Source organism: Macaca fascicularis, chromosome 17 (genome assembly GCF_037993035.2).
Source record: "Macaca fascicularis isolate 582-1 chromosome 17, T2T-MFA8v1.1".
In the NCBI taxonomy this organism is placed as follows: Eukaryota; Metazoa; Chordata; class Mammalia; order Primates; family Cercopithecidae; genus Macaca; species Macaca fascicularis.
This window is the reverse complement of record NC_088391.1, coordinates 22630623-22648857: the sequence shown is the minus strand read 5'-3', so window position 1 is coordinate 22648857 and position 18235 is coordinate 22630623. Positions and strand designations below refer to the sequence as shown.

Genomic DNA, 18235 nt, shown 5'->3' with positions numbered 1-18235 from the left:
TGGCTGTGGCCACTCTCTGCTTGGAGCCAGCAACACAGAGAGGAGCCAGACAGGGCCACGGTCGGCGATGAGTAACCCTTCCTTCCTCTCGTTTCAGTACAGTTTTGATAATAAAGTTCTACTGTATATGTAATTGGATTCTTTCTTGCTGTGATTTAAGCAGTCCTCCTCTCTGCGCTGAGTAGAATTACAACTCATTATCTCTGAAGCTCACAGGGGCAGCTTTTCCTACTAGGGCATGGAACTGACTCTTGGGGTTGCGCCACCTTCTCACCTTTGTCTTCCTGTGTTTATGTCTTCCTCGATTTTCAGTTTGTGCGTTTGCTTTAATGAGCGAGTACATCATATGCTCCTGTGCTGTTTGAGAAAACAATTTCCATCTGTATATATATTGTTAAAAAGTAATGGGTTATTTTTTTTCCCTTAAAGTCTAATCCTTCCTTACTTTCTCTTCTAAAATACTGAATCTCCAATCCTTTGAGGTCCGACATAATTTACGTGTTAATTCCTTTCTAAGCTCTTTTGAAGCTACTGCACTTGCCATGCAGATTTCATTAAACCTCATAGTCTCCTCATACTGATGTCTCAGAAAAAGCAAAGTAACTCTTGCTGTATATTAAAATATTTTGTACAAGAGTGGTATCGTCTGTCCCCATTTCTGGACATATACTTATTTACTTAGCCTTCAGAAAGAAAACAGAAGTCTGTTAACAACTAAAGAGAATGCAAGCACTGGGCTTCTCTCCTCATTTGCGGGAAACATCTGCTGATTATAATTCACAGGGCTCTCATTTCAGGGTTTGCAGTCCTGAGTGGTTTCAGCCTTAAATCATCCTGTGTTGGCAAATAATAGCGAGGGCCAGGCCAGGAAAGAAACAGATGAAGCCTATGTACGGAATGAGATTAAATAAAAGCACAAGCATGCCAATATTCCCATTGCCAATATTTCTTTTTCTAATATATTCACCTTGGAGGCCAATATGTTATTTTAATGATGATGATGTTGAAAACCATTCTGTTCTGGAACTTCTTTGGAATTGATCAGCAGGACCCATCTTGATTTTTTTACGAGTAAGGTACATTTTAAGAAGTAGTGGCATGTATTAGATGAATAATCAGGTTGGGTCGTTCTAGATGGAAACTTTGAAATCGTCACACTTAATACGTGTTTAAATACTGAGACAAAGACCTGGGCCCTCATTCTGACTCTGCCGTCTGATTTGGAATGTTAGAAGTTTTACTTAAGCACTTTAGGCCTTACTTTCTCTTCTGTAAAATGGAAATCATACTTGTGAAACTTTCTGATGATTGGCAGAATAAACAGAGGCATCTCTGTCACTTACAAAACTTGATGTCTTTTGTGTGTCAGTTTGTTCTGCGCAACATCAGCATGGAATCCTGGAGTCTTGGAATTCTAGCACTCCGAGAGAGAATCCAGTCAAACAGTCCCATATTGCAGATGAAGAAACTGAGAGCCATAATTGTAGAGGAAGTACCTAGAACGTCAGGGTGACTACTTTGAAAGAAAATGCTTGTTTGTCATTTATATTTAGGGTTCTTTTTTAAAAAAAAAAAAAAAAAAAAAAAACCTTTTATTGAAGTCACACTGGTACACTATGAAATTAAATGGAGTTTTAAATAAATGGGACAGCAGTCCTCTTGGGGTTATAGATCAGAATCACACTGTTTATTCTGTTCAGCCCAGAGGAGGAGTGGAAATGTCCAAAGTAGCTGGTGGAATCTGTAAACCTTTTCCCAGAAAGGAAACGCTTTTGCTAGACCTTCTGTATCCTCTGGAGCTTCTTAGTAAACAAAGGGTGTGGTTATCCTTACATCTGCTTCTGGGCTCCTCCAGCCTTTCAGCACAGGTAAGCAAAGAGTGAGAGCATGTAGAGGCCTAAGGCACAGGCTGTACAGGAGAACTGTACAAGGAGGCTGTAGGGGGCGGCAGGGGGATGGGCAGGAAGGAAGAATGGAAATGATGTAAGATGAGGAGGGAGAAGATAGGAGAGTATAAGACAAGAAGGAAGTTTCATCCTTGCAGAGTAAAGGAGGGCACCATGATCTATCCTGGCCTGTCTACCTGGGAACATTTTCACGCCACCCGTGAGACTGTTTTCTGCCAACAGGGAAACCCTCCTGAACGGGATCCCCTTGTGGCTACTCAGTACGGTGTTTTCATAGTCCCTGCTGTTAGAAAGGTCTTACTTATTAGTGTCTGTATGTCACCTTTGAAATCACTTGCTTCATTATCACACTAAAAAAAAAAAAAAAAAACCGGGTTTATGCTGGAAAACCCATTTGTTTTGCACACTTTCTATTTCTATTTTCAAGTTTGTGTGTGTGCGTTTTAATACAGGGCATAAAGATTTCAAAAGGGTGGGTCAATTATTTGTTGACTAAATTATAGGAAGAAAGTGCAATTATCCAATAGAATCCAGAAATGTATATAGCTAATTTTATGCCTGCATGTATCTAACCCAGCCATAGGAATTGTAATCACTCTTTGTTTTGCTTTTTTTTTTTTTTTTTTTTTTAATTTCGGGGGAAATAGGTTAGGTGGAACCTGAATACATCATTATAAAGTATGCACATATAAATTGAACTTTCCTAAATCTAGGTCACTTGGGTAAGAAGGCTCTTTTGATGAAACCACGTTGACAATTAGATTCACAGGGCACTTCAATGTTAAATGATATTCTCCCCATATTCTGGGTCATAAGGTGGTATAAACAATACACCAATGTTAAGAAATAGAAAATTGTATTCACAGTAATAGTGAAGCTTAATGGTGCATGCTTTTACACTTTAATATGCTGTGTTCTTTCTGTTGTATTAATATTTTAAGTAATATAATTTCCTTTGTGTATTTCTGTGTTCATCTTTTCCTTTTTTTCTCTTTACCCTTCTGGCATAGCTTTCTATAATATTACATCTTATGCCAGGAGAAATTCCCGAAACATAGAAAGTATAAAGTCAAAACATCTTTGCAGGAAAATGGCAAAAACAACAACAAAAATGGATTTAATCTCCAGTCAAAATGTTATCTTGTATACTTTACAGACTCAATCTGTGTCCCAGGCTTTGATCCAAGCCTCAACATGATGACTGGAATCACCCCCATTAACCCAATGATCCCAGGCCTTGGACTGGTACCTCCCCCACCACCAACAGAAGTGGCTGTTGTCAAAGAAATAATCCACTGCAAAAGCTGTACTCTTTTTCCTCAAAATCCAAGTGAGTAACGCCTATGGGAACTATTTGCGCATTTTAAATTGTTTTCTTTTTAAATTTTAAAATGGCATTGCAGTCATTTTCAGATGTGACTCACACGTAAATGCGCAGAGTGGGGATCCGTTCTACAGGAGGCCTTTTGTCTCTCGATTAGAATAAATACACAGGGATGTGGCCACGTGTCTGTCCAGAAGCTGAGTCCCCACTATCAAGCCAGTACATGGGATTTGGGGATGTGTATCTGGCGGTAAGACTTTGCATGCAGTGAAGCCTAGTGTTTGCTGGAGAACACAGTGTGAAATATGTGAGCACTTCCATCCATCTTCACAAATGTGGGAGAAAAACTCCGAAATGTGTTTTGCTAGATGGAAAGTTGAATTAATTTGACAGTTAGCAATTTGGGGGCCGAGGAGAGGGGAGCCTGCATCTCAGAGCTTCTGGACCAAATTGCATTTGCTTGAAGGAAACATACATTTGATGAAGTAAATGGGCCAGAATTTTATTTTTTAATTTTGCCTCAGATACTAAGTGTATGGGCTAAAAAAGCTAGGACTTTTTTTTCTCTGGTCGTTCATATTAATCAGGGTTGCCTTTTTTAAGTGGACTTTTCAGGAGATGGCTTTAGTAATCTACATATAAACTAGGTAAAATGTTGTGAGAGTGTACATTTTATCTTTTTATACAGCCTCCCCAAAATGTAATAGTTTGCTCATTTAAATGTGAATAATAACAAAGTGGTTTTTTCAGGCCCGGTGTTGCACAGCCAAGTAAGTATTGTGCGCGCTTTTGTGGGTGATGCTTCCTGTATTCCGCTTTGCTGCTCCTTTATCTGGAAACAAGACAAAGCAGATAACACGCTGAGGTTCTTCATCATGTTGTCATTTCATCATGTTTTGTACTTTGGGAAGTTTTTTCCCTCCCTTTTCTGGGCTTCTGTAGTATAAAGGAGAAATGAAATTATGCAAACATTTGCTTTACGTTTGTTCATGGACAAGCGTATAGCCACTCTGCGTAGCAATAAACACAGAAGGTAGAGGTTGGGAGTGGGAGGGGAGAGGAACTTAGAAACAAGACAGCCTGGGATAAGTGTAAGTTGGCACAGAAATGTATCGTCACTCCGTCTGGAGAAAGTTACTCTGCAAGCTTTAGTTTTGCCGGGAGAACCAGAGAGAGCAAATAAATGAAAGACAAAACTTTCTGTTTTGTTGTGATTATTAGATCTTCCACCTCCTTCCACAAGAGAACGACCTCCTGGGTGTAAGACTGTGTTTGTCGGAGGATTACCAGAAAATGCTACCGAGGAAATTATTCAAGAAGTCTTTGAGCAGTGCGGTGATATTACAGCAATTCGGAAAAGCAAGAAGAATTTTTGTCACATTCGCTTTGCAGAGGAATTCATGGTTGATAAAGCCATTTACCTTTCTGGTACTTTGCATTACATAAGGAGTTTTCTAGGCATTTTGTTATGTTTTGTGATGTTAATATGAGCTTATTCCCTTTGGCCTTAATGCAAAATAAAGTCTTCACAGTTCGGGGCTGGAAAGGGAGGAATTCTGCCTTCTTCCTTGGCTGCCAGAAGCTCTGTGCTAAGTCTGTGAAGGTGCCTCACTGCAGGAGCAATTTCCCACCATCCAGTCTTTAGGAATTCCATCGAGTTTCTAATTAATGTTCTCAAGTGCTTATTAGATGAGAAGCAATATTATGAGTACTAAGGACCATTATTCTTACTGGATGTAATCCTCTGGGAGAGTAAAGTACTCTCTCAGAATAATTTCAGGTTTTTGGAAGTGGATTCACTTTCTGGACACCAGGGTACCAAAGCAAGGTCAGTTCCCTGCAGGAAAGTGGCTTAGGGGCCCTAGGAGAAAGGCACAGGATCATTGCCTCGTTGGTGGTTCATTAAGCCTTGTCCTTTGGTGCCAATGTTCATAGGCGATTTTTACAGATACTGAGATTAGACCCAGTGCTGCCTTCCCATCTGTGGGTGTTGGGCCAAGTGGATGGAGTCTGTCCACAAGGCCTTGCCAAATCGAAGAATTAGGGGCTGGTTTTGGAAGGACACGTTCTTAGACTGAACTCACTGCCCTTCCCTCACACTCCCCACCTCCATTTTTCAGTCGTCCCTCTGCATTTCACCTCCCTATTCCTGAGGCAAAGCTGATAAGGGAAGGTGGGAAAACAGTAGGGGTGGGGGTGGTGTTGGGGGTACCTATCTGAACATTCCCACCAGGTTTTACTTAATTTCTGCAGTCCGCCTCTATTGCCACGAAATTCTGTGCAAACCTCAGAAGCCTTGAGGTTATCAGCAATGCAGAGACTCTCCTGAGGTAGATAGTGATACGGAGAACTTTAAAACCCCTTATTTCAGTAAAACCTTACAAAGTAGAAAATAAAAACTAAAAGCAATTGAAAATGGATAAGGAAGACAAAGCGTAGAATGAAGACATTTCATAACACACAATCCACTGTTAGACAATGGGGTTTCTGGTGAGTTCGTGGCACTGGGTTTCATGGCCTAGAGCCTGCCTCCGTTTTCTCATCTGCAAAATAAAGATAGTAACAGTATGACCTCGTAGGACTGTGAGGAGGAATAAATCAAATAATGGATATTAAGTGCTTAGCAGGGCACCTGCAACATAGAAACCATTCAGGAAATGGTTGTTTTTAACATAAATATCCTGATCATGATAAAGGACTGATTTTTCTATCTCAAGAACCCTGTCCTGGGGACCTGGGTTCTAATCACAGCTGTACCAATAAAACTGCAATCATCCCTCAGTACACTCGGAGGATTGGTTCCAGGAACCCCCGCCCCTGCCCCATGTATATCCTGCGGAACCCTCATGTATATGAAAAGTCAGCCCTCCATATATGTGGGTTTCACATCCCTCAAATACTATATTTTGGATACACATTTGGTTGGAAAAAATCCACCTATAAGAGGACCTGCACAGATTAAACCCATGTTCACAGGTCGACTGTATTCTTTACCCTACTTGATTAAATGAGAAGGTTAGAGTAAATCAAAGGCCCATTTCAACTCTAATACAACACAATGTTCACACCCAATCAGAAGCCTCGTAAGACACTGACAAAGATGAACAGTCCCAAATTTAGGCATATGAAAGGTGCTCCTTGATTGATTATACCTTGATCCTATGATTTTCCAGCCTGGGGGCTGGTCCTGCTTCCCTCAGCAAGCCCCTGATTGCTCCTTGGTCTGCCCCATTACTGTAAGAGGAGAACACAGCTAAGCCTCACCTCCAGCCTCCCTACCTGGGTGCAGAAGAGCCTCCTAACTCTGCCTCCCTGCCCTTGAGAGGCTGCAGCATCAGTCCCAGGAAGATCTGCAAGGCCAATTAACTGGAAAGGCAGGAAGGAAGTCAGGCGGCCCCTCCTGTGTGTGGGCTCCAGCAAGCCCAAGCCCAGCTGGAAGGCCTGTCTAATTTTAGGACCACATTCACATTTGAAGGCCTAGCTAATTTTAGACTCGGCCTCATCAGGGTCTCTTTTAAGTCCTTAGTGATGATGTTTCTGTGAAAGTGAGGGTGTTTCTGGAGCCAGAAATGTTTGAAAACGGATTCTCTGGACAATGAGCAGGGGAAAGGTGCTTGGCCAGTTGGGATAGCTGGCCAGTTGAAACAGTCCTGCCTGCTCAGCTGTTATGCCTGTATCACTGTGGCCTGCTGACTTGTTAAGTTCCCATGACCCACAACCAAGATACATTTTGCTTTTGCATTAATTCTGCACATCTGTGATCGGATGTTTTTGGTTTTGATTGGTATTGTTATGTCTTCCCATTTTTAGATAACACTTGAAAATCTAGCAGTGAGAAGGGTTCCGTGGCATCACAGAAACCAGATGTGAGGTCAATATCTTACTTGTAACTTTCAAAGGTGTAAAGTGGCCTCCTGGGAGGAGCCAGCCTCTACAGAGATTTTCAGCTGAGTTTTATCCCCAAATGCTAAAATAATCCATTGAAATCTACCATGAGATCGTGAACATCAGCACAGTGCAGCCTAGCATTTTACAGCTGTATCTCATTTGCAAAGCCCCCACACTGGAAAAGTGCTTATGTTGCTCTCTCCTCTGGCAGCCCCCAGCAGCTGTGGTCCTGCTGGGACCTGGATTTATGTTCTGAAAATCTGAGTACCCCAAACTGAAGAGCAACCTCAAAGTCAATTCTTCTTCATTTGAAGTTAGGCCGGCTGACTGGTTTCAGTTCTGTTAGTGTTGATTTCTCAGATCAAGTTTCTGCTCATAATCTTTATATAAGTTGGGTAGCTCACAGTGAATCCCCTAAAGATTTCCAGGCCCATTTTTCTCTTTGTCTAGCTCTGGGCTCTTGCACCGGGCTCCTGTGGCCTTAAAATATTAAATGAACAATTTGTGTGGTGATGCATACCAGATGAGGTGCTGCAGGGCTGTGAGGAAGGCAGCGGTGAGGCCTCTTGATTGCAGGTAAAATATTCTCCCGCGTGCCCCAGAGGATAAGTGGAAATAAAACAGCGTTGCAAAATTGCCTTGGTAATTGTGCCTGTTGCAGCTGCTGAGAGAGAACTGAGCAGCGGCGTTTTCTGGGGGAATGTAGCAATAGCCTGTGAGTGAGATGTTCTGGAATTCACTTTGTAGATCTTTTTAAATATCATAGATGCTCTTTAGTTACTCATATTTCACCTATACAATAGAATTATAGTAAACTGAAAATATAATAAAACCAAGAACATAAAAAAGAAAAAAAAATGCTTCATGCCAAATTTGTTTCTGAGCTTCCTAGAAGCCAGGGGGAAGAAGGAATGATCATGATAAGACCCTAGTTCTTGAGATCATCTTCTCTTGGGGATACCGGTTTGGAAGATGGGTAAGCAGCCCTCGGAGACAACTCTCCAAGGTGTGTTTATCCCCAAACCTGTAATAGGCCTAACTTTACAAAGCTTCAAGGTTGCTGGGGAAAAGGATAATTGCTTCCCGCCTCCTATGGGAAATGTATCTGTAGTAACAGCAAAGAAATAAGTGAGCATTTGCCTAAGTGTGCCTTGAAGGTCTGGACCAAAAACATGTGGCCATTGTGACATTATGGTGTGACCAGAGTTTCCATTGGTTTCAGGTTACAGGATGCGATTAGGGTCTAGCACCGACAAAAAGGATTCAGGCCGCCTTCATGTGGACTTTGCCCAGGCCAGGGATGACTTCTATGAGTGGGAATGCAAGCAGAGGATGCGTGCCCGGGAGGAGCGGCACCGGCGCAAGCTGGAGGAGGACCGGCTCCGGCCCCCATCCCCGCCCGCCATAATGCACTACTCAGAGCACGAAGCCGCTCTGCTAGCTGAAAAGCTGAAAGGTATGGGCCACCCACGCTGGCTTTTCTTCCTGCACAGGGATCCCCAGACACGGAACCCCTGTGCGTTTCTCCTGCCTCTTCACCGTTGTCCCTTCAGTACAATGTCTGCTATGCCCTAAGATGGCCGTAAGAGTCTGGTGTAAGCACAGACTCTTTACAGAGCTGGGGTGGGGTCGCTGGGAGGTCCCCTGGAAGCTGCAGACACCTGGGCTTCATCTTCTGCCTGGGACAGAACCCTGCCCCTTCCCAGAATGCTCACCCATGTTCTCCATTAAAGTGTATATGTACAGTCACTCAACAAAACTCACTGAATGAGGGGACAGAAAGGTCCCCAAAGCAGGCTATTCTGACCCAGTGTTTAATGAGCCAGGCAAGTATTTGTGCCATTGGTGGGGCGTTCTTAGTGTTCCTCCAGCCCTGTAGAGTGTGCGTGTTTACCAGACTCCGAAAGCCTTCATCAGGCAAAATTGCAGACATGGTGCTGGGGTCCATCGAGAATAGAAAAGAAACACAGAATGGGATCCCTGCTTCAGAGATGCAGTTGAGGGGATACATGCAACATTTACAGGACGATTAGCAAGAGAAGAGCGTATGTTTTATTTCTTCTAATGTTTTCTGAGGCCCTCCCTGGTGTCTTATGCTGTGGGAAATAAAGACATAGGAAGGCTCTAGTACCTGCCCCCGTGAACTACAGATGCCAGATTTTGAAGTTAGGATGACATGTGAATTCAGTTCTGTTACTGACCAAAGTTGTGTGAGCTGAGCAAATATATGGGCATTTTACAGGAAAATGATGGTCAGACCCTCCTCAGGTCATTGAGTGCTGTCAGGATTTGATGAGAGAACGTAAGTCACAGTTGCCGGCCACATGTGGGTGTCTACAGATAAACAATTAACTGTAATACCAAGTCAGTGGCATGATTGTCAACCAACGTATATGCACCGTGCTTTGGGGATTCAGGGGCCAGTGCAAATAATGTTGATGAAAGTGTCAAGAAAGTCTTTATACAGGAGGCATAATTTGAAATTTGCAGAATAAACTAGATTGTTTTTCCCCAGGAGAAAAAGAGGCATAAAGCCATTCTAGTTAGAGGCTGGAAACCTAAGAATAAAATCCCACAGAAGCAGAAAGGAATTCAGCATAGAAGCTGCCTTTCTAGAGCGAGGTAAAGCTAGAATGGCAGTCTGGGCCAGATGGCAGAGCCCCGAAGGCTATTGCTGGAATTTGGTTTTATTCCGTAAACAGTGGAGAAGCCATCACAGATTTCTGACGAGAAGAGGGATGTGATTGATCCTTCAAGTGTTTTAGAACATAACTGGTGTATTGCTGGCAGTGTATAAAGTGGATTGGATGTTTTCACTAAGAAAAATGTATGAAAAGCTGCCTAACACCTATTTTAGGAAGATAGGAAGTTGACATTCTACACTTTAAAAAAAAAAAAAAAAAAGGTGGCAGCGGGGGCGCTGTGCTTCCAATCTTCCATCCAGGGCTTGAGAATCCTTAATCAACTGCAGTTGCCACTGAAATACCCGCACTGTAACCAAGGAATGCTTCTTGCTGAGGCTCTTGTGGTGTGTTCTGCTGCTTTGAGAAACCATGTCTTACCAATGTAAATACATAGGCCATAGCTGTCCCTTTAATAAAGGGCATATGCAGTGCAGATACAGACATCATCTCACTTTTCCCTCCAGCCTAGAAACTGCAAGGAGTGGCCAAAATGAGATATAGCAGCAATGTTCTCAACAAGGAGTGTTCACTGGAACAATAATTTTTCTTTAATATCCAATGTATTGTGGTATCAGATTATGATCTACACAGACTAACTGTATTCAGTTTGTCCACACCGAGAAGTGACAAAAACTAGCACCTTGATCTTGACCTCCTGGAGGAATTTCATAAAAGTGTATCATCTAGTTATGTTGTTTTTAAGAACCCAGTACGGAAGTGTCTCCGCACGTATGAAGTATGTGGCATTTGCCTCTCCTTTTAGAGGATAACAGATTGGGATGTCAATTTGGTAAAGTAATTTGCAAGCCTTGCCATTTCAAAAGTATATATTTATATAGATGAGTATAATTTGCAGAATTCAGAAGCTGTACCTTTGCCAAGTACTGTGTGATCCCTTGAGGAAAGAACAGATTGGAAATCTTAATAGATGGCTGTTACAGTAGAATGAACTAGCTGGGGACACATCTTAGGCAAGAGTCAGGTAATATCAAGCTTGACAATTTCAACCCAAGCATAGAGTTTGGAATATAAACAGCATTTAATTGCTTAGGAAATTGGCTGCCTTAGAGAGGAAATCCACTCCATGCTCCTTATAATGTTGCAAAGCCAGACAGGAAGAGCTGAGGACCCTGTTTCCCTGAAGATGATTTCATTGATATGGGGACATAAAATACAGTCAAGACCTAAGGTAAAGAAACCTGTGTCAGAGAGGAAATGGAAATGCAATCTGAAAATACCTAATTGGATTTGATTTTTTTCCTCCCCTGAGAAATCTTACTTAGATTTATTACAGATACTTTCTTCTATTTTATATCATACTTGTTTATTCTTACAATTTTCTCTTTGAAACTCAGCTTTATTTAGCAAAATCTGTACAAACCAAGTCTTTCTTATGACCCACAATGCCCTCTCCATGTCCTGTCCAATGCTAAAACTGTGCACATAGTAGGTGCTCAGTAAAATAATTCTTTTCTCTCTTCTTCTGCTCTTTGGATCTATGAGCACATTGAATTTCTGGCCAGTGGTTCTACTGGGCATGACCGGATGTACATGGAAATGATGCGATGTGTGCTCAGCCATCCTTCCAATCACTCAAGAAGTATTCATTAATCAGTATTTTACCATATGCCTGGCACTGACCTAGCCAGTGGTGGAAAGGACAACAGTGAACAAGCCCCTGCCTCAAAGAGTTTAGATGTCTTGAGTGACATAGGCAATAACAAATCACCTTGCATTTGCCACTTATAATAGTGCACTATTATAATAGTATATTTATTATAATAAATATACTAATCCCCTTGTTATATGTGGGAAGTGCAAAGTGCTGTCGCAGGGGAGAGAGCCAACCCAGATGGGCAGTGCTGGAGTGAGAGAGGGAGGATCTTCCAGGACCAGGTTATCCCATTCACTGGCTACTTGACCTTCTGAAACCAGAGGTAACACTATTGTGTTTGTGTAGTGTCTGAGACATGGAGTCATCCAGTGCCTGTTACGTTAATGCAAATTCTAAAAAAGAAAATTAGTAGGCATCCTGCTGGTTACATAGACATCGTTGTGAGACAGTTCAACTTAATGAAGACCGACTGGGAAGCAACTGCTCAGAAACCCAAAGTTTATAGCATGGCTTTGAGAAAGTGAGATGGAGCTCAATAACACCATAATTACACTTTATTGGAAACAGTGGCACCAGGCAGATGAGATAATGAATTTCAGTGTGTCTAACACAGACCATCCACCCCTGGAGGAACCCTGTGTTTGGACTGTGGAAGGAAGAGATTGATTAGACAGTGAGGAAGGATTATATTCTAATTCACTGGGATTTCTCTTGGCAAGAGCATTTAAAAGTTTTTGTGTACTTTTTACCCCCTTAGAAAGCTTCACATAATCTTTCATTTTGTGATGAAATGAAGAGTTTCTCTCTGAATCAGGTGAAGTCCTGACAAAGCCTTGCAAGCAGGGCCTTTGGGATTCCCTAATGTGTCAACAAGAGTACCATCCTCCTGGGATCAACATTTATAATTTCCAGAGAACTGGACTCTGATTTGCATATAGAATGGCCCCATGTCAGCCTGCCAGACAGAGGAAGGGGCAGATATGGTACCAGCATTTTGCTGAGATGGTTGTCAATATTTATGGTTCCATGAAAGTAAAAATCAATAATGTTATGAGCCAAGTGGATGTCCCATTAGCTAAAAGCCAGACTTCCTTCATAGGGTAAGGGAAATATGAAACATAGGAGCCTGTTTGCAAATTATTTCCTTATGTGTTATTGACCTTCATAGAGGTAAGATAGGCCGTTTTATTTAGGAACATTTTGCTTGACCCTGAAGCAGGAATAATCGGTGCATTTCCATATTGCTGCCTTAATTTTCTCATTTTTACAGCTACTAACTAGTTAAGAAGATTGCGTGTGTGTTTTGGGGGTAGAAGGGAACATTACCTGTCTGTTTAGCCTTTTATGCTGTCTGTGATCTGGTTAGTTGATGCAGGGTTAATTGAGCAGCCAGGAAAAGGAGACTTGTTTAGGGACATGTACAGAAATTTGGGGATTGTGATAGCAGCAATGCTTTGACCATACTGAAATTCCACATCTGCTTAGATGACTATGTGACTGTACACTGTGAGCAATTTCCGGCTGTCTTTGGAGCCAGAAATCATTGATAACTACAGACACACTTTTACTTGTGTGTGTATGTGTGTACACATGTGTGTGTCCCTCCATTTCTTTGGAAAGAAAAGCATTTTAGAATGTCTTCCTTGTTTTCCCACGTTCTGTTCAAACATAAAATCCCTGTCTCCTCATTGTTCCTTTATAGACCCAGGTGTAAATAAGGAAACTATAGCCCACCTAAGTTTCATATTCAGTGCTCCCGGCTTGGCTCTTATTCTATCTATTGTTCGAAATTCAGGGCTGCCTCTTCCTGTGCACACAAAGTGGGAGGAAAAAAACCACTTAACGGCCGGGCGTGGTGGCTCACACCTGTAATCCCAGCCCTTTGGGAGGCCCAAGTGGGTGGATCACCTGAGGTCGGGAGTTCGAGACCAGCCTGACCAACATGGAGAAACCCCATCTCTTCTAAAAATAGAAAATTAGCCAGGTGTGGTGGTGCATGCCCGTAATCCCAGCTACTCAGGAGGCTGAGGGAGAAGAATCACTTGAACCCTGGAGTTGGAGGTTGCAGTGAGCCGAGATCGCGCCATTGCACTCCAGCCTGGGCAACAAGAGCAAAACTCCATCTCAAAAACAAAAACAAAAAACACTTACCAATTTGGTTCCTTTTCCCCATCATTATGTATATATCAGTTTAATTAAAATTCACCAGGTACCCACCACTTTGTGCCATGCCCTGGACTTTCAGATGTGACTGTAGCATGGGCCCTGTCTTCTGTTAAAGGATACTGTAGCAGTGAAATCATGACTGTCTTACAAATATAAAACGAACATGTGCTAATGATGTTATTTAACTCACGAATTAATGAGGAGACCAAGAAAATGTTAAAACTGTTTCAAAGGAGAATTCACTTTATAAAGATTTACACTTTCTACTGAACAAAAATTAATTTGCATTGTTACAGAGAGGAATTATTTGTATTGTAATCAGTTTGCCACAATTTATGTTCTACTCCTACAAAGTTGTAAAATAGCCTAGTCAGAGATTAGCCAAAGAATTAAAGATTCCCACCCCCTGTAGAATTAGGTAATTCATGCCCAGCATTCCATAGAAAGGGTCTGTAATAGTCTCTGTGCCGATTTCCAAGTCTTGAACACTTTTTTTTTTCCTGAATAGAAGTGACAGCTATTTAATTGGTCATGGGGACAGGGATAGAGACTCACAAAGCTCTTAAGAATCACATCTATTCCTTTTGAAAGTCTCTGCTATCTCAGCTGCTACTTTCCACTTCAGGTTTTCATTATCTCTTAACTTTGGTCAGCTCCTAACCAGTTTACCTGGCCTTCACTGAGTCCTTAATTCAGTGCTTCTCAAACCTCCACGCGCATAGAAATCACCTGGAGTAAAATGCAGATTCCAATTCTGGAGGTGTGGGAAAGGCAGAGTCTGCATTTTTAACAAGCTCGCAAAGGCTGCTTCTGCGCCTGGTCTTTGAATAGCAAAGAGCTCTCCCGTATGCAGTTTTGTAATGCCTACTGTGTGCCAAGTTCTCAAGAAACATGGAAGAGAGGGAGAGGGAAGGAGGTTAACAAAGTCTGAAATAACCAGAAATGAAATGAGATGGGCGTGGATTCCAGCGGTGACATCTGATAGTATCACTATAACATTATTTACTCTTCACAAAGCTAAAGGGCAATTACCTTCCCAAAATTAAAAAGGCTTTCAAAAACATTTTTGAGTTATTTGATAAACCGTTTAGTGCCTCACTGCAGAGGGCCTTGCTTCTGTGGGATTCTCTGACATCACTCTTAACTTTCATTGCCAGTGATAACGACTTCTGAAGCCTGAAGTATATAACAGAATCATTCAGCTTAGTTGTCATGAGAACATCTATCTCTGGTAGATAATGGCATATGTGAAAATACTCTTTGACATGAAATTTAAATGTTTATTATCAACTATGATGTTTCCTAACTTTTAACCATTGCATTTGTATCTTTCCAGCATCAATTGCTACAAATCTATTGGGAATACAGTAGTTTCCCCTTATCCTTGGGGGATACATTCCAAGATCCTAGTGGATGCCTGAAACCATGAATAGTACTGAACACTATATATACTATGCACAAGCTTCTTTTTACTTCTTCACAATTTCATAGATAAATTGTTCTTACCCTAGATTTTAGCAACCTCAGCATACAATTTTTTACTTTCTTTATTGTGAAGAACTTTTACCTTTTCACTTAAAGGAAGCACTTTGTGGCCTTTCTTTGACATTTCCAAATTGCCAGCATCACTACTCTTGCATTTTGGGGCCATTATTAAGCCAAATAAGGGTTACTTGAACACAAACACTGCTGTACCATTACAGTGGATCTGGCAATCCAGGTGGCTACTAAGTGATTCACAGGGAGGTAGTGTAGACAATGTGGATGGACAATCAACCCTGGACAAAGGGATGATTCATATCCGGGTCAGGTCAGAGTGAGACAGCGTGACATTTCATCATGCCATTCAGAACAGTGTGCAATTTAAAATGGATGAATTGCTTATTTCTGCAATTTTCCATTTATTATTTTTGGTCTGCGGTTGACCACAGTTAACTGAGACCTACAGTAACTGTAACCCCAGAAGGTAAAACTGTGGATAAGGAGGAACTACTGTAGAGTGCAATGACATATAAAATACAAAGGAAAAAACTCAGAGTCACCAGAGGACTGAAATATGTTTTGGAAATTTTATTCTCATATTAGCCCCTCAAAACTGGAGACAGATCTGTAAACCAACAATTACTGTACAGAGTGACTAATGCTTTAATAGCAGGATATGCAGGGTATTGTGGAAACATGGCAAAGAGACACCGAATGCATCCTAGGGTTGCAGAATCTTCAGGGAAGAATAAAAGCTGCCTGGGGGACCAGGAGTGTGAGAGACCCAAGGATAAGTGCACAGCATGAGCAAATGCAGGGAGGCATGCCGTGCTGTTTAACAAAGAGGGCTCTGGAAAAGGAAGCGGGACGGATGGATGGAAAGGAAAAAAGTAAGACTCATAAATGAACCTGTCTATTAACTCAGGTGCATTAACGTTGTGAGGATCCTGATTAGAAAACGGTGGGCAATTTCTAATGAGCAAATGATTTATATTCCCTCCATAATATACCAGTGTTTCCCAATTCTTACTGTGGAAAAAGCACATCTGCACATTCTAGCTTCTAAACTGCATCCACATTCAGAGTTATGCCTGAGCATGTTCACAGAAAGTATTTGGAATTTTTATAAGTGCGTCTTTGATGTGATTTTTATGAGCAGTGTTAATTTCTTTCCACATGAATAGCTTTAATAATGCTGCAATCTAAATCCTGTTTAAATTAGTTTATATTGTTTTCTGCCTTCTCAGTGATCTTTCCACTGAATACAAAATTGAATTTACAGTTGAGTATTGAAAATGACCGCTCCCAATATCCTCCTGTAGCCATCCAGAGGGAGTTACTGGCTTAGTCTTAATTAATATAAATTAAAGTCACTTCTTACATGGCAACAAATATTGACTGGAGTTATCAAGCATGCCTTAACTAATGTTTTTTTAATTTAATTTGAATGTCAGTACATCAATCATATATCGGCCTGTCAGTTTCAGAAAGTTCAGAAATGAAGATGAAATTGGGAGTCTGTGAAACTATATTTCTCTTTTAGGCTAATGGAATTCTGTCTCCTAGTACTTGTTAACATGTTAGAAAATCTCTTGGCTACTTACTTTTGAAAGCGTGTATTTTCAGTGGCTTAATCCTAAGCATATTGTTTCCTCTTTCTGAAACTATAATCTGCAGGTGAATGTATTGTGCTCTAGGTCTAGGTGTGACGAGCAATAAAATGTGGCTTTCAGACCATTTGAGCAAACATACGTTTTTAAAATTGAAGTGTTTTTTTCCTGATAGTAAAGTTAGTCTATTTATGAACTAAGCCACCATGAGCAAGAGAAGGAAAAACCACCTGTATATGAGAGAAAGAGGAGAACAGCATTACACTCTGTCCCTGTAAAGCTCATAACAAAAATGTTAAGGATTTTTCTTTCTCTGTGTTGTGTAGACATGAAACTCATAGCAAAGGGGAAAAAATAGTACATGAAATCAGTGTTCTCTTTTTCTGTTGTTATCTTTTCAGAGGAAAAAAAATAGATTTCTTCTGAGCATTAAGTTTATTTCCGCTGTCTTTGCTGAGGTCCATTCTCCTAACATATATTGGTGGGAAGAGAGGTAGAGAGTGTGGAGGGAGGCAAAATTTATTCCGCCAGTAACGGTGGCAGTGGGCCTCTCACAAACATAATGTTAAATTATGGGCCTCTCCATGGACTGAACGTAATGTTAAGTTGTGTGATGGATTTTATCTTATACAAGCCGCTTCGGTCCATGAAATGAGATAAGAAACCATTGCAGCTGGAGTTCACTGAGGGTTGAACTTAGACTGAAATTCCCGAGTTAACAAAATGGTATAATAGCAGCTACAATACTCAGTAAGTGTGTTCTGTGCCTATGGGTTGAGATTTTCAAGGCAACTTGAGTCTGTCATTCACAGGGTGTTTTGTGAGCACTCCCAGGCCAGTTGTCTCCTCTGGTTAAAGTGTGAGGGCAGGGGGGCAGGTTTGCTCAGAAAAAAAGCTTTGATCCCCAAATCTAGAAGGCCGCTGTGCAGCCGGAGAGGGCTTAGAATGGTGGCTGAGCATGAGCACATCCCTAAAAGCTGCTTTCTTCCCTGGGGAAGGCAGAGCTCAACCGCAGGACCTTGAATTAGGCTCAGCCCTACCTTCTTTCAGGACACGCACCTCCTGGGCAAGCAGCAGCCATACTAAGGAAGCTGTACTGGTCTGGGAGGAGGTCTTTGGGAGAAAAGACACTAAAGATGTTTGTAAAGCACCCTATACATTTACAAAGCATTCAATGGTGGGAAGGTTTCGTATGATGTGTAAAATACTAATAAGAACTCAATGATTGATTTTAAAATCTGCTGAGTGAAATGAAATTTTTTTCTCAAGTATGAATCTCCCCGTCTATTCGTGTGGACTGTATGTATGTTTATATGCAAACAATACATAAGGATGTCTCCGATGCCCCTCCAGCGGAGGGGACAGTGCCTGGCACACAGTAGACCCTCAGTATTTTTTAAACGAATGGGTAAGAATCTGAATCTTTCAATCTAATTTTGCTCCTTAGTTTTAGCATTCAGAGTCTACCTAGTTTACTTGTAAAAATGTAGGATATTTTCCCCTAAAGCACATTTTCTAGGGATTGCAGAATACAAATGAAAGGATTCTCCCCTCAGGTT

The 18235-nt window shown here is 41.5% G+C and overlaps 1 protein-coding gene across 9 annotated transcripts in view; it reads left to right on the top strand.

The window, feature by feature from the left end:
• ENOX1 (ecto-NOX disulfide-thiol exchanger 1) overlaps positions 1-18235 on the top strand; it is a 494357-nt gene that overhangs the window by 333721 nt on the left and 142401 nt on the right. For 8 of the 9 annotated variants that reach the window (XR_012426899.1, XR_012426901.1, XR_012426900.1 and 5 more), the window contains 3 exons: positions 3064-3237; positions 4453-4659; positions 8342-8575. Coding sequence is in view for 6 of the 9 variants with exons in the window: in XM_045376966.3 (XP_045232901.2) it covers positions 3064-3237; positions 4453-4659; positions 8342-8575 (615 nt within the window). In the remaining 3 variants the exon portion in view is untranslated. Of the gene's footprint in view, positions 1-1700; positions 1869-3063; positions 3238-4452; positions 4660-8341; positions 8576-18235 lie in introns of those variants that run through there. The other variant, XM_065533184.2, reaches the window with a different exon arrangement.